The 27311-nt window shown below is 36.3% G+C and overlaps 1 protein-coding gene across 1 annotated transcript in view; it reads right to left on the reverse strand.

Moving 5' to 3' along the window:
- ADAMTS19 (ADAM metallopeptidase with thrombospondin type 1 motif 19) overlaps positions 1-27311 on the reverse strand; it is a 130340-nt gene that overhangs the window by 68432 nt on the left and 34597 nt on the right. Inside the window, exon 7 of the mRNA XM_063180612.1 lies at positions 17361-17404. Coding sequence (XP_063036682.1) covers positions 17361-17404 — 44 coding nt within the window. The remainder of the gene's footprint in view (positions 1-17360; positions 17405-27311) is intronic.

The raw sequence follows: 27311 nt of genomic DNA on the forward strand, positions 1-27311 counted from the left end.
ACCTTGAAAGAAACTGCTGCACTTTAATCCTTAATTTCCCCTGAGAAGGGGAAAAGACTAAAAATGGAGAGTGTGCATGCATGCCATAATTGCAAAAATAAATTTTGAATGTGTATTTACACAGTTTTAGGTTTTTAGTTCTTGCAACATCTGAAGGGTCCACAGGCCTCCAAGATACTGTTAGAGGGATGGGATGGCAAAAGTGCTGAAAGATATACTAATTTTCTTTTAACGTGCTGCGCACATGAAAGCATTTCTGCCAAGATGAACAATAGGTCAATAAGTAAATTCTCCCCACTGCCCATTCCTGGCCTTTGCTGACAAGGGACGTAGGGATGCCCTGAGCTAAAGGCTGGCTGCATCGGTACAGCCAACTTTTACAGCCAACAAATTACTTATTCTCTGAATTTGGGTATTCTTCTTACATGCGTCTGCCTGGGTCTATAACTTGTCATGGCAAATAACTCCAGAGTGTAGTTGCCTACAACAGTACATATGTCTCCTTTTATGAAGACTGCAGAGAGGGTGCTCTAATTCAAATACAAAGCTCTATTCATCTATTAAAAGTAATTTATGCCCTCCTATATCTCTGTCAGCAACTGCAGTGATCAACTGAGAAGATCTAGTGAATTTAGCAACTCCTCTGGCAGAGGCCATTTACGCGTATTTGACATCTTATGTCCCACTGCATACCTTACTTACTCTTGTACTACTAAAGTCTTTCAGACAAAAGTGGTTATAGTTAAAATTACTATTTTACCATGGGATAATAGAAGACCAACATAATGATCTTTCTGTGGTTTTCTATTTTTTCCTGCTCAGTCCTAACATTCAGTTTACTCAGCTGATCATGAGGACCAATGGTATTCTGGGCACACTGGCAAGAGCATTGCCAGCAGGCTGAGTGAGGTAATGCTGAGTGCCATGTGCAGTTCTGAGCCCAAGACAAAGAGCCACTGCAGAGGGTCCAGTGGAGGAAACAGAGGTGATCTGTGATCTGGAGCACCTCTCTTCTGAGGACAGACTGCAGGAGCTGGGCCTGTTTAGTCCAGAGAAGAGAAAACTGAGAGGGGATCTTACTAGTGAATATAAATATGCCAAAGGCAGGCGCCAAGAGGATGGTGCCAGACTCTTTTCCATGGTGCCCATGACAGGACAAGTAGCAATGGCCATAACTAAAACACAAGAAATTCCATCTCAACATGAGAAAAAATTTCTTTACATTGAGGCAGTCAGAGCACAGGAACAGGCTGCCCAGGGAGGTCATGGAGTCTCTCTCTTGCAAGACATTCAAACCCACCTGGACATTTCATTTTTTCACCAGCTCTAGTCGAATCCCCCTTGCTTTTGCAGGGGAATTCGACTGGATGATCTCCAGAAGTCCCTTGCAACCCTAACAATTCTGAAATTTTCAGAGAACCAGCCCTTACCATTCTCTGATCTCTTTCCTCAGTGGCAGCAATGCCCATGACTTCACACATACAGGCTGAAGACTAGTACTTTTCTTAATATGCATTACCTTGTCTATACTTCATCTTCTTTTTCACTTCCTTTTCAGTATCTTGATGTCTGTAAACAATTCTTTTTGTCAGTTTTTTTTACTGAACTATCCAGAATGCTTCAAACCATATGAAAGCATATGCAGGCTACTACTTCCAAACAGTTTATGAAGCAAGGCATCTCTGAACTCAAGGATATTTTCTTCTAGTGTAAAAACTGACAAGTAATTCCCATGTCATCTTTTTTTTTCATGTATAAGCCACATATAAGAATTTCTTAAAAATTTAAAGGAAAATATTTAACACCATAACACACTGTCACTGAGTACAGTCAGTATACTTTTAAAATATTTTAATTACCCCCCCCCTTTTTTTTTTTAAGGCAACATCATCAAGTGGAAAACTTGTCCATGAAAGTATGCATGAACAGGAAAAGACACAGATGGAAAAGAAAACTGCATAGCGTTAAAAGAAAAGCTGAAAGTCATAAATTTGAGAAAGTCACAACTTCTTTATCTCCTCGTTTCACCTTCCTTTTGTAATCTAGAAAGAGAAAAAAACCCAACTTGAATAGATTAATATAATTAGTATTAAAGAGGTCCTAAATGATTCTACTCAGAAGAAAATATGAAAAATTGGATATGAAGTTTTATGCCATAAAAATTTTCTTTGCTTCATATTTTGTCATACTATGAACATGAAAGAAAAACCAAATGTAACCTTTCTAAGAAGTAACTCAATCTTCTAAGAAATTGAAACAGTTTACTTTAACATTCTCATTGCATAATTTTCACGAGCAACTTCTCTAAGTGTTTGTTTTACATGGCATAGAAAATTAATAAGAATCTTGATCTAAATTTATAAATTAGGCATTTGGACAGAAGTAGAAATGTCTATTTTAGGACTTACACAATAAAGACTTTCAGTTCCTAAAGTACCTGGGTAAATTATAAGAGTGCTGTATGAAACCTTCATGGAATTGCTGTATACAATCAAATAAGATGTGACTTTGAAGACACCCCACTTAATTTGGCAACAAAACTGAATGAGGCTCACCTAGTAAAGGGAAAGTTTGTTCCTTAAAGAGCCAGCAACAGGTTGCAAGCTTAGCACAAGAACAGCTCTCACCAAACACATGCATAAATAAGTTAATCTTGAGGATATGGTTTTCACTGATGCATTGGATAGGGATGACAGATACACAGCTTACTTTGAATGATTATCACATGCCCCAGATAATGAGTTTGGGCCTGCTTCCTACCATAAAACTGTTTTTGTACACCGACCAAAGCCTTTGTTACTCTGCGAAATGGTGAGATGGATGACAGTGAACACTGCAGTATACCACAGGAAGTCATTTTAACAATTCAAACTTGCTTTCTGTTTTACAACTTGTTCTATAGTTCCATCTTCTTTAAAGGTGGGCAACGTGACAATGCTGCTTGGCAGTCTTTCAGGCTTTCCCACACAGACCCTAAGGAAAGACTGCTATAAACGGACCACCATGACCAGGAAATACACAAACCAAATAATACACTTCCCTTTTTCTTCTTTACCTTTGTGACTGCATGCACCACTAATCCAGACTGACACCTACACTTGTGTAGTGCTACAAGATGCACATGCTGTGAAGGCTGTATCTTATTCATTTGACCATCTCTACGCTTCTGAGCACATACATTTATTCACTTTTCTTTTTCTTCTCTTTTGGTCTTTATTTAGTTTATCTTTCATTTTTCTTTATCAAACCTCTTTTTCTTGAATAAACCCGTTTATTAAAAAAATAAAATTACCTTTTGATTTCTGGTCAGGAAACCCCTAAAAGAGGTGTGGTGGCAAGGGTGATGTACTTACGAAGCTGAGCAAAGAATGCAGGGAATGACTGATCACAGCTGCTGCAAAGAAAACTGAACCCAAGAGGGACTGGAGAGCTACTTTTAGATAAATGCTTATATCAGTCCAGTGGATTAACTGTTTGTGGAAATGTTTATGCCTGAGTTAATCAAAAGAGTGTAAACAGCTTCTTGAGTTAGCCAGCCCAGCAAGGGGTAAGTGCATATGTAGCTCAGCTCAGAAGAGAGTACAAAAACTGAATAACTGACAAAATGAACTTTGAACAGAGCAGTGGGCTTGAGCAGGCTTTTACACACATATTCCTTCCCAGCCCCGGGGAATGCTCAGCATCATGACAGGGAGCATATGAGGGCCAATAGTGAGAATGAGATTTGTACTGTGAACCCACAGTGCACTGCAATGGCTGCACAATGGCTTGCATTGATTTCAGTATACTGCCATATCATTTTCTGCTAAATCAAAATCCTACACAATATCAAATGTACTCAGGTAAGTACACTTAGTTTTAAACATTAAACCCTCCTCGTGTGGAATATCTAATGGAATGTGGTCATAGAATTCTGACCCTCATGAATTCAGAATACCCACAGAGGGTACTCTTTCAAAGATAAAAGAAAAATTAATACTGTTCTATACAGCATCCATACAGAACTAGCCCTTTCTAAAACATATTCTCTTCCTTGCTGTTTTCAGCATGAGTCAAGTTCTGTTCAGTTGCTGGAAACTAATATTAGAGCATGTAGTAGCTCTTTAAACTATCAGAAAGCAAGTGAAACCACTGTGAACATCTGGAATATGTAAGTGGTTATCTTTGCTTAATAGTGCCACAGAAAAACTTGATAGAGGAGGTCTTGAAAGTGAAAATTCTCTCTGAAGTTCTTTTAAGAGACAAATTATTCCTGAGATCATTTAAAAATAAATTTCCCATGTTAAAAACAGATAACAGGAAAAAAGTATTATGAAACCCGCATTTTTCTTTCTAGAACACTTTTTTACAAATAAAACACCTGATACACGGGAGCAAATCCTTCATTCTTAAACAGCCTGATTAGTGTTGGATGATTAATATCTGGTATTTGTCCATTCAAAAATAGAAGGCACATATTTACTAGGACAAGTATTTAAAAAGAGTTAACTTAAAGAAAAAGAGAGAACAAGTTCATTTTCTAGCCCAGTATAATTGTACTTTGGAGTACAATTATAGTCCAATATTTTGGAGGCTTGTAAACTGAAGTTTCTCCCAGGATATGACTGTAAAAGGGGAAGTAGGAACAAAAGTTTCTAGTGTAAATTCAAAGGAACATAACTGTGCCAAAAAAGACAAGTGAAATTTTTGTCTAGAATATCACAGTATAGGAAATCACAGTACGAATACCTGCTACTACTAAGAAAGAGAAACAGACCTCATTTGATGAAGACAACTCTTCCTAATAAATTGTTACAGCTTTTGTCTCAGATGCTTTCTTGCTGCTGCCAGTTTTTAAGTTACCTTTTTTTTTTAATTTAATCACTATTTAAACATATTTTTTATAAAAATAACACACAAAAAGGCTTGGTCAATTAAAAAATATATTAAATGTCTGGAATACATGAAAACACCCCAACATTTTCTTTTAAAATATATATTTTTTTAGGCCTTATCATTTGATGTCATGGGCCCTGGCTTAAGGAAATAAGAAGCACAGCGCACAGAAACAGCATGTTGATTAAATGCTGATGTAAGTGTAAGTTTTAGAAATCCAGGGAACCATGCAGGGGCTTTAAAAGTTACCCTAGTTTCCAAGATCAATTCTGAGGCAGACTTTATTTTCCATTTGACATAATTTCTGCAACCTTAAAAGAATTGTGCTGGCCTTAAAACTTGAGCGCATAAATCATTTTAAGATTTAATGTCCTCATTTACTTGTAAATAGAAAAAACAAAAAAGCAGAAAATACTTATTGCATTATTATTTTAATGAAAATGCTGTATGTTTACAACTCTCTCTTATCTCTGATTCTGCCTCTGAAAAAATTTGCCTCTTCCTGTAAAAAATGTGATGATTAAATGTAGCCCTGGAACACCAGATGGTACAATTAGTTTTCAGAACTGCTTCCACTGCTGTGCAGTGTGAGTTCACTTTAACATATTTTAGACCATTATGAGTCTACAAGTTGATACACTTGGGTCAAATTATATCAGCATCACAGAGTAAAATGCATACGGGAATAAATTAAGAATTATGTCACTCTGTCAAAGTAGTGAAAATATTCACCCAAGCGACTATCTCTCCTTTTGCCTTCCTGATATCTGGATTTCAGTTCTGACATTCATAAAGTGTGCAGCTGCTAAAGCTGCCCCCACGTTCTGTACTCTACACACAATGCAACACCTTTGAATTCACCTCCTGTCTCATTTCATCAAATCTTTTTTTCTCCTGAATATGTTCCCCAGGCTTCTGTAATATCAATACCCCATACCAGCTTGATCTACTCAAAATATATCACTGATCTTTTTCCTGGTCTTAAAAGAAATACAGACTTGATACCCTATTTAGCTGATTCTCCTGCAACTTATTTTTGGGTGCCTTCTTCCTGGAAGGTGGCTGGTACCACCCACTATGCAACAGACCAGTGAGAAATTGCTCACATAATTTTCACCCTACAATACATTATTTACATTTATTTTTGTTCCTGCAACAAACTAAGGAAAATGAGACTGTCTTGCTTTCTTTTGTAATTTATTTTATTATACCAATGTTATGAAAATGACCTCTGTTACAGAAATATAAAATTATTCCTTGACACAGAGGGCTTTAGCACAGTAAAACATTTCCTCATTTTCTGCAACCAGAGTCATTCCTAAAACACTTCTCATGTTTTTAGGATACACTCAACTTAGGTGATAGGATGTGATTATTTTTCTATTACTGAGATCACACTTAAAGAAAATAGTCAGGATTTTTGTTCCCATTTTTAATGGGGTGCTCTCTTTCATGTGAGACAAGGGACAGTTAGTGGGATTGAAAAAGGTATTAGTCTGGTTTTTCTTTGACTATTCTATGAATGTACTATTCTATGGCCAAAGCTTTTGCAGTTTATGCTATTTAAGATTTTTGTGTGAAACTGTACTTTGTTTCACTGAGAGATGCACTATAAGAAAGTGACTGCTCTTGGGGCTGTTTATAGCATAAAGTACTAGCATATATTCTAGAAAATATGAATTGAATAGCCAATTGTTCCTTTATAAAGAAAACAAGGACCAGATATAGATGCATAGCTTAGTTAGTACCTTTTGTTCAATGAGAACAAAGGAAAAGCTACCTTGAGAAGGGTCTTCCACCACATCTCTTTTTAGCTAAAATAATTTGATTTAAAATTACTACTGTTATCTGCAGATATTCAACCAGTATTTTGTCTACACTGGTATAACTAATGCGATGTTGTTTCATGCTGTACTATCACACATGATGACAGCATTTATGCTGCCCCAGTAAGAATCAGTGTTAACTGACTGATGGCACAATCTGATCAGTTTCTTCAAGTCCATGTCTCAATGCTCTCGCAAACTGTTTTCACTTCATAAATTCCTGGAGTTTGTTGGGATGGTTCTCAGAAAGTTTGATTTCAATGAAAGCAAGCTGAGTAGACTGAGTGTCTACCCAGGTCATTCTTCTCCCAGGGTACCCATTATAACCCAAAATAACCTTTGCAAAGTCTGCAACATGCAAGGTAATTGAGAACTAGAATGCAGCATTAGCCTCTGCTTGAGCAATCAGAGTAAAAGGAAGACTTACTTGATTGTTTTATTCAGTGTAGGGTACAATCACCCTGGTAAAAATCTTCAGTATAGACTAAAAACTTCAGTATAGACTCAAAACAAACTACAAAAACAAAACAAAACAAAACCAAAAAAATAACCAAAAAACCTTGTTGCCACTTAAATGCTACAAAAGGGAGCTATGAAACAGACTCAAACTGAAAGTCTTCCCAAAGACATTCAAGTGAAGAGAGAGACTCGGCTGTTTCCCTCTGTTCTATTCTGCTGATGTTTGTGGAGCACTTTTCCTTTTGTTTTGACAAGCTAGATGCAGTTGAATAGATCATCTGCAGTACTCTCCACAAATATGGAGCTCTTTTTGTCTCCTCCTCAGTTAAAGGACTCATGTACCACTGACTTCCAATCTCACTCTTCAAACAGATGTGGTTTTTACAATCTAACTCCATTACATTGCTTTTTTTCCTCACCATTATATAGTTACAGGATGCAGAAACTGATGCATTAGTTGCAAGGAGCTACTTGCCACTCTGAAAACATTGTTCTGAAAACATTTCCACTAAAAAACACTAGGATTCCCTAGTGCACAACACTATATAAAGCTCCCTATTCATGCATTACTTTGCAAATGCTTCTTTTAAAGGGGATAAAGAAACTATACACAAGCATATCTATGGAGAGCTGAGCACAAGACTAATATGAGCAAAATGGATGATAGCTGGAAAACAACTATATATTTTACAACCATAGATTCTGAATCCCTTTAATTTGTAATGTGTGACAGAACATTTTATTTTTTTATTTTTTTAATTTAATTGTATGCATGATACATTAAGTAAAGAATTGTTCTTTATAAAGACTAATACAGAGTATATACTGGTATTATAGCATACAGAGTAACTTATAATTGATGCACAACTGTTTACAGCTCCAACCACATGATTTTATAATTTACATATTAAAAAAAGCCCATAAAAGATGAGTAGTGAAGCTGTAAAATCCAGGAGACAATGAAAAATATTTTTAAGTGCTCACAGCTGCTTGGACCTGATTCAGTTTTTCAACAATTTCAGAGAATAGAGTGACACAAAACATAATTCACTCTTTAATGCATTGAGATGGTCTCTAAATCATGCATGTTTTTATCTTTTGCAATCTGATTAGCAAAAAATGGTAAATTTTCTCCTGGTGAAAAGATTGTGTAATCCTAAGTAAGCCATGCCCACTTCTGTCCTCTGCTTTGTGTCTCACTGCCCATGCCCCTTGGCATGAGCATCTCTTGTGTACCATGGCAGTATTGCTCAGAGGCTTCACTCATTTTTCACTTCGGCATCTGGCACACCACAGGCAGGATCCCCACATGAAGTTAGAAAGCACACACTGTTCATAAGACAGACAAAATTACTTAGATAATTACCTTGAAATTTCCTTCTCTTTTCTTTAACACATAGTAAATATCCACCACATAATACATGGGATTCCTTTGTCCTTACTTTGCAGTGCCATTTTCTGATGGACCCAGGAATTTTGTCTATGGACAAAATTCTGAACTGAAGTTCCAGGTTGAAATATAAATATTTTGAATCCTATTTAGTGTAATGTTAAAATTCTAACATATAGTACATCTCTCTATATTTCAAGTTCCTTTGAAAAAGGATTTTAAATACCTCAGATAAATTGAAACTAAACAGAAAACAAAATAAAATAAAAAATCATACCTAGAGATGAGCCAGCATAATCTGCCGAAAATGAAAAACTTTTAATGCATTTTCACAGAAAGAATATGATACCACAAAGGCCTATGGATAGTACTGAGGCATACTACACCACTCCTTACTCAAGAGCCAAATTCAGAGCTTGATCTAGCTGAATCCACTCGGATTTAAATATATGTTAAGAACAATGATCCCATGTTAACTAAATGAGAAAGAGCACAACTAAATCTGAACTGGAATGTGCAACAGGAATTACATATAGGTCTAACCTAATAGTATTATTTCAATACAGGAAAAAAAATCATGTCTAACCTCAGAGATATTTCAAGACAGACACTATCTGGAAAAGTTTATTTCTTTAGTGACTGAGGAATGATTGCACCTTTAATACTATCTTAACAACAGTGCATTTATTTTTTTTAGAACTATTATACAAATAAACAGCTATTATACAAATAAATAGTACCAAAGGCAACCATCCACACCAACTCTATCAACAAATACACAATTTTATCCTGCATATCAAATGAGCAACACGTTTCAGCCTCAAATACCCCTTTAAATAGAATATCCAGAGGCTAATGGAAGTTCCATACAGAATGTCATAGATTTTCTCAGCTCTATCTAACATTTAAACAGACTTCATTTTAAAGATCTGAAACTATTTGTAGACATGAAAATTAACCTTCCCATCCTCCTAAACACACTCAAAGGCCCTACTGCTTCCTAAGACAGACTGTTAACACATACTTAGCAAGAAAGCAGTAAGTGACCTCTGTACTATAATCTGAAAAGCAAAACTGAAAATACCTTTTTTATTACTTTCAGCTCTCTAAATACATTGGTTAACTGCTTCAAAGTAAAATAACATAAAAGAAGGTAAACAAAGGAGTTGCCTGCATCAAGTCCTTGATCAATCGTTTAATGAAGAAAAGACTTTTTTTTTTTAAGTACTGTAAGGGTCACTAATTAAAAGCTCAGTGATTATGAAATTGCAATCAAGAGTCCATTCAGACAGATTCATTCTCTGTCACCCTACTGCTGTTGAGATTAATCAAGCTTTAAACACTTTAAATAAAGCACTGGAAAATGAAACAAGCTGATGTGTTGTAACCCAGTAATTTTGTGTCTGAAGTTACAATATTGCTTGAAAACAAAAGTTTGCATATCCTTACGTGAAAACCCATCTCTCTGGTCTCACTGGAGTCTTGTCATATTCTGACTCAGTAAGACAAAAGGCAAGGTAAGATAGAACAAGCATCCTAAGAGCTTTGCTCTTCATAAAACATGAAGTTTAATACTTTTTTGAACTGAATTTAATATAAAAAGAATAAAGTTGAGGATTGTAACAGTAATGTCTGGATATAATGACTGAGCACATGTAGTACAGTCAGCATTCTACATTCCTGAGAAACTGCACCAAGCATGTATAATTCATTTGATGTTTTATGACATATGAGGTAAATTCTATTTACTTATTTTGCTTCGATTTTTCACATTTTTAATTGGAATTCAGAATAAATTAGACCTGTTTTGCCGTACTTACAGACATGTAACTCACCAACAAAATCAAATTTTATTCTGTAGGCTGTAGAAGTAAAATTTTCCAATTATTTTTTTAAAATCTTGTGTATTAAAGGTACTTATATACTAGATACACTGGACTATCGTATGGATATCGCTTCCTAGGGAACTTATGCATTTCTACAGAAGAAAATCAGTAGAAATGCACTGTTCAGAAGTCACATGCGAATAATGAAGCTACTGAGGCATCTGCAGGTACAGACTACACATCTGAGCTACGGTGCTTTTCTTTTAGAAGAAACAGAAGTCCAGGAATTAAAATTGAGTGAGATCACTTCGTCTAGCTTTTCTATAAAAGTACTTATAAGATGCCCCTGCTCTCACTTTATGAGGTGCTCCTCTCTATGTAAATATGTGAGCTACTATGATTTTGCTAGAAAAGAGAATGTTGCATGAATGCAAAACTGTATGCATTGTAAAGGTTATGTGAACCTTAAGATTAGATTAGACATTGGAAATCTCTACAGGAAATCTTCTGCAGATTAAATTGTGAGCCCAATTCTCTGAATGTCAGCTATCTTACTGAAAAAAATATCTTCCCTTTACATAAGATACATTCTTAGAGTATCTATTGTTCAGTGGGACAAATCAATTCGAAGAGCAAAACTCAGAGCTTAAAATGCTTTTGCTGTTTTTGCAAATTTTGTCTAGCATCAAAAAGATATGTCAGAGAACATTTAAGACCTAGGAAATTTAACAGACTGCAGTTATGCCTTTGCTGGGAGAAACTTGCTGTAATTGTTTCTCATCATCCAATCTGTCATTCAACTGCCCTCCTCCCACTCTGAATTCCCCATGGCACCACAAACAGTAACAACCATAACAAAACCAAGCAAATTAATTACACTGGTGATGAATATCTGAAAAAACTGCTGGTGTACATCTCTATGTACAGGTAACCTTAGTCAATAGAATTTTAAAATGGTATATACTCATAGAATATTCAGTTACTTAAAGCGTAACATCTTTCACAAATATCCAGCTAGACTGTGAGCAATGCTGAAATGTTAAAAAACCTAGATGTTGCAAAAATATTACAAGCCTCATTTTTCTATCCTTAACTGATTTCATCCTCGAAACATTCTTCCTGCACTTCTATCTGTAAGACTGACTGTACTCTGCTATGTACAGAACAGTACCTATACATAGGTTCTATATTACATCCTACGTGGTAGTACTCGTGGCCCATATCCCAGTCTCAGCATTACCTGTCTTGTGGAAACACCTGTTTCCAAAAATGCACATCAACTTTAGGACATACCATAAATGGGAGGCCCTGGGATTTTTGGATTCCTATTTGCCTTGACTGATTAGAAACCTTCCTATACCCCCACAAGTGACAACACCTAAATAACCCACAATATTGATTTATAACTGCTGCAAGATGTTTCTTCGATAACTGACTCAACAAAAGAGAAGTAACAAGCAAAAAACAAAGAGTAACAAAGACTAACCTTGCCAGCATGGTTTATGTCACAAGGGCTCCTGTTCTGCAGCCCACAGGTACTTGAACTAGGTCTGAATCAGCAGCACTGAGTGCCCAGGGGAGTCCAGCACACAGCTCAGCATGAGGAGGTTCACTGCAATTCCCAACAAACTGCTACCAGCTAGTTAGGCTGAGGGCAGCTGCGCCAGACTACAACAGAGCAGAAGTCTGGATAAGAGGAGGGAAGCCAGATGAATGGATTCAGATGAGGAAGTACAGGGAAACAGACTTCTTCAGTTTACTTCAGCTGGGCTGCTGCCTGTGTTCTCTGCAACTTCTTTGGCTGCTTGTTCATTGGTAACCAGCCCTAAGCATTCATCTTCAGTTTTTCCAGCATTAACCACTGGACATGGATAGTCTGCCCAATTCCCTATTTCTATCATATCTCTTAATGCATAGGGCTGGTCTAAACCTTTGTCCCTAGGGCAAAAGTTTGGAGGAAAACTCCAAGCTCCTCATATTAAAGATCGATAGCTTTCATATTAGGAAAGAAAAGTAAATAAATCTATCTTTGGTACTTTTCTAAGTTGGATGGAAAATATGTTCTTTCACTTCATTTTGGTTTAGGTCTTTATTGTGTAGATGTTTGTCTGAGTCTTTATCAATTATGATTTGTACCCACACCATTGAGTTCCTCTGCTCCAGAACAAAAACCTGATGGTGCCTTAATTTTCTGCCTTTTTTTTTTATCTACAACACTACATGTTACCAAACTTAGAAAATTTTAATATGCTATATTTATGCCCAAAAACAATCTGACAAGTTTTTAGAGGAACTCTGTTTAGAGATTACATTTTATTGGAAAAATCCTTTTTAACAAACAGTTTAGATAGAATCACATTTTTATAGCTGTTGCTTTAACTGAAAATGTCTAAAAAAATAAATGATCAAAAATGAAGAAATCACTGCCTGAGTTTCAGCAGATTAACAGGGCCCCAAACTGATGCCAATACAAGACACACATCATTTTAGAATATTTCCATGCCTGTGACACTGCATTCAAAGAACACTCTAGTACACTGTTTCCACAGAAGACATTAGGTAGCAGCAAACAACAAATCTAATCCAAAAGAAATATGACTCACAGAGTCACTGTCTTGGTTGCTGAAGTGGAAATGTAGACAAGAGGAAGGGAAATTAAAATGTGCTTATACTTGCTTCAAGAAATAGTCCTTCTGTGTTTACTTGTAAGCCTACTTGTTGAGAAAATATCTGTTGAGATATCTGTTTTCAGTGAGAAAATATCTCTTTACTTTCCTCTTAAAGGGAGGAAATATCACTTTATTTTCCTCTCTTTTGCAATATCCCAATAACAATTTTCCCAATGAATAATTGCTCGTCTGAATTACTTCAATAAGGTAATACCAGAAGAGTCGCACACAAGAACAGTATAGCATGTGCAATCTCCAGTTTGCATTTTGTGCTGATTCTATTGCAATGCACTTCTCTGGAAACCAACAATTAAATTACTTAAATTTTTTTAGAAATTCACTGGGATGTCTACACTAATAATTTTACCTGTCATCAGCCCAAGAAAAAGAACAACATTCCAAATCACCAAAAATTCAAAAGCAGCTTCCTCTAACTAAGTTAACAAAACTTGCTTGTAGGAAAAACTACTATGATCCCAAACCCCAGTTGTCTTCTGGGGGAAAAGAACCTTGGACAATCAGATATCTAACACAATCTTTTCATTAGCTAAATTTAATTTCATTTTTATACAAACGTCTTGATATTTTCCACCCTCAGAAAAATCCTCTGTTGTAATCATAGGATGTCCATGGTGATCATACTGAAAAATAAAGTCAGAAACCTCTCTTTAAACTATAGAAAAATTGTGAGAATCAAGGGAGCAGTATGATATGAACACTTCTGTGCAGGAATAAGGGAGAGAAATGAAGCAGAGATAAGGGAGACATATAAGGGAGACAAATGAGCAGAACAGGAGGGGCAGAAAAAAAAAAATGCTGCAGCCAACCAACCAATCAGAGGAAACCCCAAAACACTTGAATCTGGTCAATTTTCAGCCTAGAACAATTGCTTTGTGGTTCTCCACCCAGAATGAAGTTCACAGTGGCTGCAACAATTGGCAGTGCTGAAATCCGAACAGCTTTGCAGAAATCAATTGACCTGGGCTGACTGATACCACATGAGAGTCTAGCTTAATGTTACACAGAAACATGGGAGTAGGTAAGGAAGGCAATTATCTGAGTTACTCTGGATTTACACTATGAAGTAAGAAAGTAGACCCTCAACTTCCTGGCTACAGCAGAGACTTCTAAACATTTCTAGCAATAGGGAAATACTTAATATTGAAATAAATACATTCTACTTCCTAAATTTCAAGACACTTCAGGGAAATCAAATTCCTGAAATCATTCCTCTCTTTCTGTCTACTTTGCAAAACTATAAAATATGAAGTATTAATGAGTTTTGGAATCATAAAATGGTTGAACAGGAGCTTAGAGATCATCTAGTTCCACCGCCCCTGCTGTGAGCAGGGAAACCTTTCACTAGATCAAGTTGTTCAGGGGTGCATCCAACCTGGCCTTGAACTCCCACAACTTCTCTGGGCAACCTATTCCAGGTCTTCACCACCGTCTGAGTAAAGAATTTCTTACATATACCTAATTCACACCTGACTTCTTTCAGTTTAAAACCATTTCCCCTTGTCCTGACACTATCTGTCTGCATAAAAAACCCTTCTTCCTTCTTTTTATAAGTCCCCTTCAGGCACTGGAGGGCCACAATGAGGTCTCCCCAAAGCCTTCTCTCCTCCATGATGCTTGGTCTGCAATATAGACAGATTTCTTTTCCCTAAGAATGCAATATTTTGACAATCAATGCAAATAATGTTTTTTATCTCTTTAGAAAAAAATCTTGTATTTTTCCACTTAAAATGGTTTTATGAAGGAATATTTAGAAGATTATCACCACACATTTTATTCAAAATCATTAATGAAATATATTTCAGTGTATTTCTAGGGAGGTTTGTCATATGGTTTTGATTTTGAGTAAACATTTTTTTCCGGTTAACAGAAAAATTATATCTTTAAACCATTAAATCTTCATATAAATCACTTATTTTAAGAGACAATGAAAAAGTACTTTTTGAAGAGTAAATAAGTTCTTTACTTTCTGTAGAACAAGACCAGAAGTACAAAAAAGTGCGCTATTTGCCACCTGAATACATGAGAATTTTGTCTATATAACAGAATACTGGTCTTTTCTCTCTCTGGCCTAAGAGGATACTCATGTCCAGTCTGAAAACTCCGAGTCTAGGCATGTAGTGACTAAACAATAAATCCAGTATTTGTCTGCTTAAAGATCACTGCTATTATCCAACATGACGTCCCTTTCCAATATTGAGGTCTGTCCTGTACATGCTCCCTTCTCACAACTTTCCCTTCTGGATTGCCTAATGTGCAATCAAGATCACAAAAGATCACTTACAAAGATCACCTTGATTGCCTCACATTCCTGTGAGGAATATTGTATTAATATTTCAGAGATAATTGCTTTATTCTTCTTTTTAGGGTAAAGAAGAGCCTGTAGTGTGCATTCTTCTGGACTTCTTGAGAGGGGGGAAGGTGAGGCAAGGTCTCACTGGGAAATTGTATAGTACATTAGCATTTCTCATTTACTGTCTTTGGCAAATTCTGTAATTTACAGCATGTGATACATCCCTGGAATGTATTGTCTCTTTTTGCCTATAAACTGTCTCTTTTTGTGTATAAACTGAATATAGGAAAAAATATCAAACTGCCCTTCAACTCCTTTCCAGAAACTTTTACTCATGATATAATCTAAAATCTTCTGGTTTTCCTAGGGGAAGAAAAAAGTCAGGGTAGATACCAAAATGAAACAACCTTCCACATGTACTTTCAACAATTTGGCACTATAACCCTGTTAGCCTTTAAATAATTTACGTAATATATCCCTGGCATTAACTTTAAAAATCCTCTTCAAGAGGAATGTGCAAAGTTTTTCAACCCTCTTCCTTAGATGAGCTCCAGAATGATGGTAGACAAGACCCTCAGAAAACCATCTTCTAAACAGTGAGCATGAACCCACAGTACTGTAACTATTTATGGAAAAAGGAAACCCTACATTTATGGCAAGGCACTATATTCATCTGGGGAAATAATGACTGAAATTTAAAAAATAAATGATGAAACATAGGGAAAACAATTACCTTTGCTTTTGCTGCACAATTGTACCTATTGAAAGGTACAATTGTACATATTTGTATGTATAGTCCTATGGAAAGGACTATACATACAAACTGTGGTTCAGTTCCTGAAGAAACCACCAAACAATAACCCAGAGAATGGCAAATTCCACAATAGCCAATCCACAATACGCCAGATCATTCAGTCAACGTCTACTTCATTTTGTTTATCAATATTAAGACAATATTAAATTTAAATTTTTTACTTCCTGTGCTCTTAACAATTAATAGACTGCCACATTTTCAAGTTTCATCCTAGCTTGTTCACCACAGACCTGTCAATTACTGATACTTGAGTGAGTTTAATTTTATCCAATTTAAAATTCTACCGACAAATTCAGAGACAAATAGCTCTCCTACTACCTCCAAGCTTCAGCCAAAGAAAAAACATTGTTCAGGAAAAATCCTTGAATATATTCACTTCAATTCTGAAATTCAGGAAGCAGCCTATCCTGATTTAGATACACTTGGAAGTACTCCAGATTTAAATTTCAGTTTAAATCAACATAAAATGATGAAGACTTCTTGTCACATTGCTTCCTCTTTCAGTTGGAAGCAAACTTTTTTGCACAAATAAGTCAAAAATAAATGCCTCATACAGAATTCATCTAAGACCAATACACCAATTAGTGAAAGAACACTATGAACTCTTAATCATTTACTGCTGTGAAAGACATTACATTCTTATTTATAAGGCTTTTCTCTTGGTAGCCATCCCACAGATAAACTCACATACACTTGGGAGACAGCAGTAAAAGAAAAAAGAACAACAAGTGGTGAGGTAATATAGTTTACATAAGAATTCTCCTCAAACCTTTGCAACTGAAATGAAACAGAAAAAAAACCCATAAACCCAAAAATTTATAAAAATATTCAAACCAAAGATAAATCCATTCAATAAAAAAGAATCATAAACACAATTTCTTAGCTTCATATTCAAAATTAAAAATCTTTAATAATAAAACAATTTTCTATCAGTCAGTGAAACTAAAAAGAAAGAAGTTTTAAAGTTTGATCTATGAAAGAGATAGAAATATTATACTAAAACACTTATTGTGCCAGAAGCATACACCAATCTAACAGTATTATTAGCATTTAAGATGTACTTTGAATTTTAGCTAGTTACTTATTTCTATCACTGATTTTGCTGTCATCTTTTAGCTTCACATTTCTACCTACATAAAACTAATTTTATTATGTAGTTTATACACAGTCTCTTGTGTTTATTTACTTACCAACAGTATCACATGGTTCATCCTTATGTACACAGAAATCCTTCCTAGAATTGGGGGTGAAAGAAAAAATGTTAAGCAAGTCAAGCTGTTAGTTGTTAACAACGGTGTAACCTATTTAGAAACATTTTTTACGGCTCAATGAATAAATACAGAACACCATTATCTCAACAAAGCACAAGGGGAAGCAAAGGCCGGGATTACACAGAGCACTTAAACTCCAGCTTATTCTCAGAGCACGTTTAAGAATAGTCAGGTGACAAAACATGTACTGTATATTCAAATTGCATTGCACCTAATTTCTATGTTCTGCTGGGTTTTGGGGTTTTTTTTTTCTTTTTCTGTTAAGTATCTTGAAAAGTAACAAGTCTAAAGCTAGTCTTCCTATCATTCAAATGAAGATACTTCCAGTGATTTACATAAGATACAAAAGCAGCATTTAGATCCGTAATAGAGTCAGAAAATTTTTATTCTATCAAGTTAATGGTTAAAATCACTAATAGGAATATGTCAGGAAGCATTTCTGCTAGGGCATCCTCTTATAGTAGTGGAAAACTTATAAAAATTAACTACCCTATCTCCAACATGTATTTTAGTCCATCATAGGTCTCTAAATAAGACTGTTCTAGTGAATAAAGGAGAATAAATATTTCAACTGTGTCTTAAACATCTGCTTGGGATTCTTTTGATTTCACACGTATTTTACTTCTTGGAGACATGAAACGTTATTAAAAGAGCAAAGGGAAAACTGCTTTTTACTGGAGTATTTATAATGTTAATTTGTTATTTTACTTTAAAAAATGGCTGCTGAGGTACGCATGAATTGGAAGGTTGGGAGGGAACCAACAGGCAAAAAAAACCAACGAAAGCACCTCAGATATAGCGACCCCACAAACAAAGAAGTTCTGGTTTTCTGCTGTGCCACAGAGTAAGGATTTCTGTTTTTAGGGAGAGACCATATGAATCAGAGGAATTTAGTTCTTATATTCTGTCTATGAAGGCACACAGATAAGACAAATAGATTGATAATGATAAAGATATACATACAAAGAAACACCCATTTTCCAGGAACAAAATACAGGAATTGTTTGGTGCTTGAAATGAAAGATACTGACACTTATTTTTTTACCAAGTGTAAGTACTCCAAGGGCTGTTTCTTTGTTGCGCACAGACTATTTCTACATAGGGATTTAGACCCAAAAGCAATTTCTGGAGGTTGGCAAATTTCTGCCAGTTGTTAAGGGCCACACAGATAGATGCATGGGGTTAAATAGCTTTTAATTCACCAGTCACCACTACCAGATAATTCCACAGAGGAGAAGTAGAATGGCATTGCCGTAAATTGATAAAGTTGTGAGCAAAGTGATCAGGACAATCTGGGAATATACTCAAAAGGGCCTTGGAAATTGAGCAAAAGGTGGTGAACAAGAAACTATAATCAGACACAGAAGAAATTTATTTTATTTTTTCAAACCTGCAAGAAATTGCATTAATGCACTGGGTTGTAACACAATTCTTTGTTTTGTGCTATGTGACGCAAGGAACTTATTGTCTTCTTAAGCAACATGACAGAATGATTAGAAATATGGGACTTGAGGTGAAGCAAGAGAACATGTGTAAAGACAATCTAAGGACATTGATTGCCTTCCATGCACACCCACCCAACCACCATAAAACGCCATAAAATTGATTGATGTAATAGTAAGTAAAAAAAAAAAAAAAGAAAAAGAGAAAATAATTATGTCATACCTCCAACTGTAAAAGAATGCTACGTTATGTTTGAAAACTGCCAATATCCAAGAGGTTTCTGCTCATGTAATAGCTTTCTTGTCATATACTTACTGACTGTTTTTCTTTTGTTTTCACTTCTTGGCTGAATCAGACTATGATTATGTTGTGCATTCAGGGTTTCATTATGGGACTTGGGGAAAATGGTACTGCTATGATTTGGCAAGAGGGAAATACAGTAAACCATTCTTAGATCCCGACTTACATCAAAGGAATGTAATGCCTCCTTTAATATCCAGGAATATGAATGCATTACATATATAGGCTCTGTAGTAAAGATTTACAATTCTAGCTATCAGTGACTCTCACAAAAATAAAGCACACTACTAAGACCTCAGACAGATTATTTGCCTTCCTCCTTCTCATCCCTTCTCTCAGCAAAGCAGAGCCAAAATATTAAAATTACTGTTACTGCATATAGAATATTTAGGGGCACAGTTGTTGAGTCTGTCAATGAAAGCAAGAAATAGTAAAAGCCCACCTACTCCAAACAGTACCCAGGACATAATGTCCATTACTCTAAATGGTTATCTTCATATACATGGAAGAGAAAACAGGTCCTTACTCAAGTGAAGGAAAGGAGGAGCTTTCACACTATTTATGCCTGAATTCTGCACTTGAATGAATTGGCTAACCCCAGAAAAGAATTCTAAGCAAGGACAGACAACCACTACTGCATTGTTTCAGAAAATTATGTTTAGTTAGTAGATTTTAGTTCATTGAATGTAGCATTAGGAAAGACTTTCACAGCACACAAAGGGTACTTAATTTCTAAATACAAAGTATCTCAGTACTTTGTTAAAAAAATCTTGATGTGTAGGTGGTATGTACAGCAGAAGACAAAAAGAACAATAAAGGCAGACTAAATTAAGAGCCAGACTTATTTTTCCTAAATAATTGCCAGTAATTTATCATTTTAGATAAATTTAATACTTGTTTTTGGCAAGTCAAAATATTCAAAAGATCTATTTTTTACTCAGCCTGGTGTATCATATCATATGTTTGATTGGAGAAAAGAAGAAAAAGGACAGTTAACAGATTTTACCTGTCTACCGGATCTTCATTCTGGTTGCACTCTACTCCAATTTCTCTAATGTTTGTAATTTTGAAACATATAGGTAGCTAGAATAACAGCAGAAGTTAGACTGCTTGAAACTTCAGTCCAACTTCTGCTGTTATTGATTCCAGGGCTTACCACATTTTTGAGGCTTATTGCTGAAGTAGTAAGTTTCATCAAGTCGTAAGATTTTCATAAGGAATAGTTTCAATAAATGGTACTCGTGGCAAGTGACATTATCATCAAATTGCAAACACCTTCACTTGTATTGTGCAAAGTGAATAACTACAACACTGAAGATGTTCTTGTCTCTTCACATAACAGGACATTCTGAAATACTTCTCACATATAAACCAAGCACACATGTACTAATTAAAAAATGCACTTTTAATGACAGCAATTAAATCTAAAATTATTTTGGTGTTAATCAACCACAAGAAAAATTACTTATTTACTATTTACTTGGGAATTTAAATAAATGGAAAATGGTAAATGGTATTTCAGACACTGTTTATTATTTTGAGGGTAAATCTCAAAGGCATCAGTATGTACTGGCCAGTGTATTTTAGGAAAAACAGGAAATTATATATTTAATTATTTCAAATGGTTAACACATCACTTAGGCACTGTAAAGCTGAATTGAGATTAAAAAGGGTGATATAAATAATCATATTATTATTATATTATAAAGCTCATATTTCATTCAGAATGAAAAACAACAGTTTGGAAGTGTGATAAGTAAACAGCTGAACTGAATGTATCATTAACATATTGAAACAGATACAGAGTAGTTAGGAATCCAAGAAAGGTCCTTTTGAGTGAAGTCTAATAGAACCTAGACGTAGCATTAGCATTAAACAATGATGCAGAAGAAAATACAGAAGCATTCCTGGCAAAGTTTAAAAATTAAATGAGTTCTGATAGATACATATAAGAATCAATACACATCAAATTTTAAAGATAACTCATTTGAGTAAATTTTCTTCTAGTGTAGCCAAAAGTGGCCTCCCAACTTGATTAGACAAAACAACAAAAAATGAGTATTTGGAACCAGGCAGTAGAAAGGAACAGCATCCTTGGATAAAGATACAGGAAAATATCAAAATGACACCACTATTCTGTTCACACAATATAGTGGCCAGTTTTGGCGTTTATGCTTGAAAAAAAAAATTTGTAAAGCAGAAAAGGTCTGGAAAGAAGTGAGAGAACAATTACATAGAGTAACCTCTGTAAATTACTCTGAGACAAAGAGTTGTGACTTCAGCACAGCCCACCAGTCTTTTCACAGGGAGGAGTTTTCCAACAGATTTCAGCAACAAAGGCTACAAAGGGTATGGTTGAAAGCTGAAGTAAGAAAAATTAGAAATACATCCAACTGCCTATTCAGAAAGTACATAACTGTAAACAATCAACTGCTAAACAGTTAATCTTCCTTTCTTTCAAATTTTTTTGTCTAAAACTTGCCTACCTTTCTTAATCACCAGAAAATTAAAATGTAAAAATAACTGTATAAATTTTATGTTTGGGTCTCACACTAGATATTCAGAGATTTTAAATTCAGTTTAAGTCCATGTATTTCTAGGGAACAGACCTGTACTTGTGAATGGAACATACATAGCCTAATTATTAGAGCTTGAAAGAGTAAGCTGACAGCAAAAGGTAAATTCATGCAAATTTTTCCCACACCCATTATTACAAGCATTATCACTTCACAGACTCGAACATATTAAAAATTAAAAAAACAAAAGAGCATAAGATGACTTAAAATTAGTGAGATTTTTTAAAAATACACAAGGTAAAAATACAGGACCTCAATCTTACAGGAGATTCACTTTTTATTTAAATATGCCCTTTTCACGTTTCCCTGCTTTCTTCTGCATCTGCAATCCTATTAATTAAATAATCAACTAATTAATTATCAGAAAGGCCATGTGAGATTCTCATGAAATTCCCTGATGCCTCCTGGTAGTGCCAAATAAACCAAATAATCAAGAGATTGATAAATTGAGTACAAAATGGTCAAGAGAGTTGGCAGTACTGAAATTATAGTGATGAAGACAAAATTAAGAATAATCTCATCTCTCACCATGCATGTGCAAGAATTCAGCTTTCCAAAGCTGAAATTCTCTAGGAGTTTGAGGACAGCAGTAGCAGGTTAATAACCCAATCTCTATTTCAATATGTTTCAGCCATTTTGACTGCCAAACACTCCAGGTTTTGCAGTGACCCTGTGGTATCAGTTCCATTTATGCAGGGATCTTTCACAGTCTTCCTCCTCTAACTTTCTTGAGGATTTATTTTTGGTTCAGAAAGGTAATAAAAATCAAAGTCAGAAATTTTGGCTGTTCATTGGAAGGTAATAGCAACACTAAAAAAAATCTTGTCCAAGCTTTGGGATGAGTTCTGGATGGCTGAAACTATTGGAAGTGAAACAGTATTTATGAAATCTAAGTGCTGTTTATGCCATTAGATACTTCATACAACACGGTACTTTCTTACAGCGGAAGGAGCTAACAGCACTGTTTCAATTATGTGTAACCCAGGGCAAGGAGACCTCAGATAATGATGATCAGAAAGAATAAAGGGATGATGCACATCAACATGGAATATCACTACCTGATGAATATGAGGAGAATCAGAAGTCTATTTTCTGTCACAAGGACATGTGAAAATATCAGTTCTGAGAAGGAGAATAAAGAACTTGGTCTTTTTCTGTATTATTCTTCTCATATTTTTTTCTACAAACCACTGTGACACAACAGGTTGACCAATGCACTGGAAAAGCAGCAAGATGCATAAGTTTTAGCGAAGGTAAATTCTGCCTCATTCTTGTAAGCACATGTTTGTACACTTCAAAGCTTTCATTACCTAATTTGTAATAGAGGCTATATAGGAACTTAAGCACCATCACACAACAACTGGGAATTCCACAGGGCTTTTCCTGCCATATTCTCAGTTACCTCATTCAGGTCAAGCACCCTGTGCAGATAGGAACTGATAATGTCATCTCAGGGGCCACCAATATCTGGGCATGTCTCTGCACATTCAGACCCTGTACCTTAAAAGGCAAGGAGGATGTTGATGCAACCTGCTGCATTTTTTCCTCAGAGAAATTATCCACCTTTTTATAGCTAGATACAGTTTATAGATAGACAGTATCTATATCAGATAGATATACTATCTATAAAGTAACTGTGCTAATTTATAACTGTGAATACAGTAAAACTTACCTGATAAAACAGGTAGTTTTATCAAGACAGTCCTTAAAACACTTTTTACCTTAATTTTCACATATATCCATCATCCCTAGTAATCTTCTAAATAGATTACAATCCCTTTCTGCCTTTCTTCTGCTTCATGACACCATACTTTAAAGAGGATACCAGTTCAACAAAATAAGCCAATTTAAAGGGAAACTAAACGAAAACTGACATCATGAAATAGGGCCAAAGTAAATTGAAATGAATTGGTAGCAGATATGCATCATTACAGTCTAGCTGGGCAGCAGAGAAAGCTGAGGGGAGAAGTTGGTTTTGCTTTCCTTCTTACAGAACAAATGCAAAAATAAGTTTTGAAAAGTACCTTTTTCCTGAAAATGGCCCTTTGGCTGCTGAATACCAATCTCTACAACATCCACATCACACTCTTTGTATTTAGGCATTAAAAATTAGCTCTGCAGAACACTCAATACTTCATTTCTAACTCTTTTGGTTACTACACAAAACTGGCATGTGAAAGCACACAGGAAAGCTTTTACAAAGAACTCTTGCTGTTCTATTATCATGCGAGACAAAAGAGGAGATGTGGCAACTTTTAGGAGGGCTGCCACAGAATGTGCTGGATACCCAAAACTTCACACATTTACTCAAAAAACACCAAGCAGTTGGTGTTCATCTGTATAAACAAAATCATTTCTCTCAATAAACAGACCTGCTGTCCAAATGGAAGTTGTGACAATGGAGATTGTTCCCTGCTTGCAAAACAGAATGAGACTCTGAATTAACAAAAACACACGTGTAGAGCCACACATGGTATTAGCTATACCATAAACCTGGTGGTGTGTAGAGGTAGCCTGGATTAGCAAAACATTCCCAGTCAGAAAATTGCTCTCGTCTGATTTATTAGCAGCTAAAGCAGCTCTCAGGTGGGAGGCAGTACAGTCTAGAGAATAATACCACTGCAAAATAAAAACATCAGAAGAACAGATCTTTAATTTCTGGCTCCCACAATAACCTATTATCTGACATCTAACCAATCATTTTCCTTCTCTGTACTTCAAATTCCATAAAATTGATCACAGACTTAATCCAAAAAATTGTATTTAAAATGGCAGGTAAAAAATTGCAGACAACCCTGGAGCAAGTCCAGACAAGAGGCATAAAAACAATCAAAGGGCTGGAGTGCCGCTTTTATGAAGACAGGCTAAGAGATTTTGAGTAGATCAGTCTGGAGAAGAGAGGAGCTCTTTATACAACCATCCAGCACCTAAAGCAGACTTACAAGAAGACTGGAGAGGAACTTTTTACAGGGGCATGTAGCGACAGGACAAAGGGGAATAGCATTAAACTGAAATTGGCAAGATTAATATTAGATTTTAGGAAGAAATTCTTTGCTGTAAAGGCGTGACATTGGACCACGTTACCCAGTGAAGCTGTGAATGCCCCATTCCTGGAAATTCTAAAGGCCAGGTTGGATGGGGCTTTGACCAATGTGCTCTAATACAAAATATCCCTGCCCATGTGATTGGGAGTTTGGAACTTGATGATCTTTAAGGTCCATTCCAACCCAAACAATTCTATACTTCTATGAAATCAAAATATCATTATTACAAAGCAGAAAAGCATCTTAACATCAGATCTTTGCAAAGCTTTTTTACTATTAGAATCATAGAATGCCAGAATTTTTAGTGTAGGAAGGGACTTCTGGAGATCATCCAGCCCAATCCTACTGTCAAGGCAGGGTCACCTGGAGCAGGTGATACAGGAACATGTCCCAGTGGGGTGTAAATGTCTCCAGAGAGGGACATTCCATGACCTCCCTGGGCAGCCTGTTCCAGTGCTCTGAAAATCTCAATGTAAAGAAGTTTTTCCTCATGTTGAGGTGGAATTTCCTGTGTTTTGGTTATGGCCATTGCTCCTTGTCCTGTCACTGGGCACCACTGGAAAGAGTCTGGCACCATCCTCTTGGCACCTGCTCACTAATGAGATCCCCTCTAAGTCTTCTCTGGACTAAACAGGCCCAGCTCCTGCAGTCTCTCCTCAGAAGAGAGGTGCTCCAGATCACAAATCATCTCTGTGGCCTCTGCTGGACCCTCTGCAGTAGTGCCTTGCCTTTCTTACACCGAGGAACCCAGAGTTGAACACAATGCCACGGATGTGGGCAAAGAGCAGGGCAGGATCACCTTCCCCAACCTGTTGGCCATATTCTTCCCAATGCATCCCAGAATTCCCTTGGTCCTCCTGGCCACAAGGGTACACTAGCAGCTCATGGTCAATTTGTCATTCCAGAAATGCTGCATTAAATCCAAAAAGCTGTGGGGCCAAAAGCACTGACAGCTGAAGACATTTCCAGACCACTGACTCTCATCAACTTAACTAATGCCTCACTTGCACCAGTGCAGAATGCCTCTGCCTCTTCCCACAAAGGCTCATTAAGCTGAAGAAACAATGACAGGAAAAAGGTGTCACATGCTCTATTTATTGTACAGCATCTTACTACTCGTGAGAGGCACCTTATAAGCTAAAGAATGCAGCCCAGTGTTCACTCTCTTGGCCCATACAGGCTTGAAGCATTTGATACTTGCTCTAACTGCTGCTGCTATTGTAGATATTGCTGGCTGCCTCAGCTATCTCAAATAAGAGAGCCCAAGGTTTCTAGCAAACAAGCAGAATGCTGTTGCTCACTATCCTTGAACAGTCACAAGGAATAGCTAGATGTAAGGAAGTCTATTCCCCTTCAGCCATCCTGATTAACCCAACACCATCTATGATACTCAGGCATCCTTCATGCCTTAGCCCAAGTTTACTCTTTCCTACAGCTTGCTTCTTTTCTTTCCCCTTCTTTCTTTCCAGACCTTCCTGCCCTACCCTGCCCCAGCCCCACAATGCACTCACTACTATTAAAATCAGTTTGGGGTCTTAATCTACAAAATTGACTTCTAGTCTGTTACTCCAAGTATGTTTCCTGATGAGCTTAAGCAAAGTTGCTGCAGAGAACATTATTTCTTGTGTCTTCCACTAGACTTGAAAGGAGCTTGTGAGAACTACAGCTTACCTCATTATAAATGTGTAACAAAGAATAATCTGCCCCCTCAAAGCCCCGATAATCCATAAAGCTGATACACACATCAAATAGAGGAGGATGACACAGAGTAAGAAGTGTGGACTTTTCTCAGAAAAGAAAAGGGATTGTACAGCAAAAGTAGCAACAAAGCTCTTACCACAGACAGTTTGGACTTCTAAATTTCCTGCTTCACATAAGTGACTGGCTCTCCAAAGCAGGAAAATTTAGGGAAACATTTTTCTGCTTCAAAAGATTGAAATACACTATAGACATTGGAGTAATCAGAATAAAACTAATTTTAAGAAGAATGCATTATTTTTATTTTCTATAGGTTCTCAGGGAGAGTGCTGTGAATAAATGGCAAAAGATGGCATGCAGGTGTAAAGATTACAGATGGTTTTAGAATACCATATCACTGACCAGCATGGGACTGCACAGCGCTATTCCACTATAGCCAGTCACAGGAATTTTCTTTGGAAGGGAGCTCTGAAGGTTACCCAGTCCAAGCCCCACCTCGAAAATGGCACTAAGTCCAACCCTAGGCTGGTTGAATCATCATTCTGTCTCTTCCTCTGGATCATGCCTCTGGATCAGACAAAACCATGAAAGTCCCTGCTTGGAAGGAAAGAGGTGAACTGGAGGCCTATTTCCTTCTCAATGTGTGAAATGCCTGACACTTAAGAACTACAAGGAACTGCAGATCTGGAATCACACCCTAGTGCTGCAGGACACATCCTGAAGATGTACATGATGTACCTTCAGCACAGAGTGAATCATACCAGTTCTAGATCAGTTAGGAGGGAAGCATAACTCAGTAATGTGCCTAA

The sequence above is a fragment of the Melospiza melodia genome, chromosome Z (assembly GCF_035770615.1).
Source record: "Melospiza melodia melodia isolate bMelMel2 chromosome Z, bMelMel2.pri, whole genome shotgun sequence".
Classification (NCBI taxonomy): domain Eukaryota; kingdom Metazoa; phylum Chordata; class Aves; order Passeriformes; family Passerellidae; genus Melospiza; species Melospiza melodia.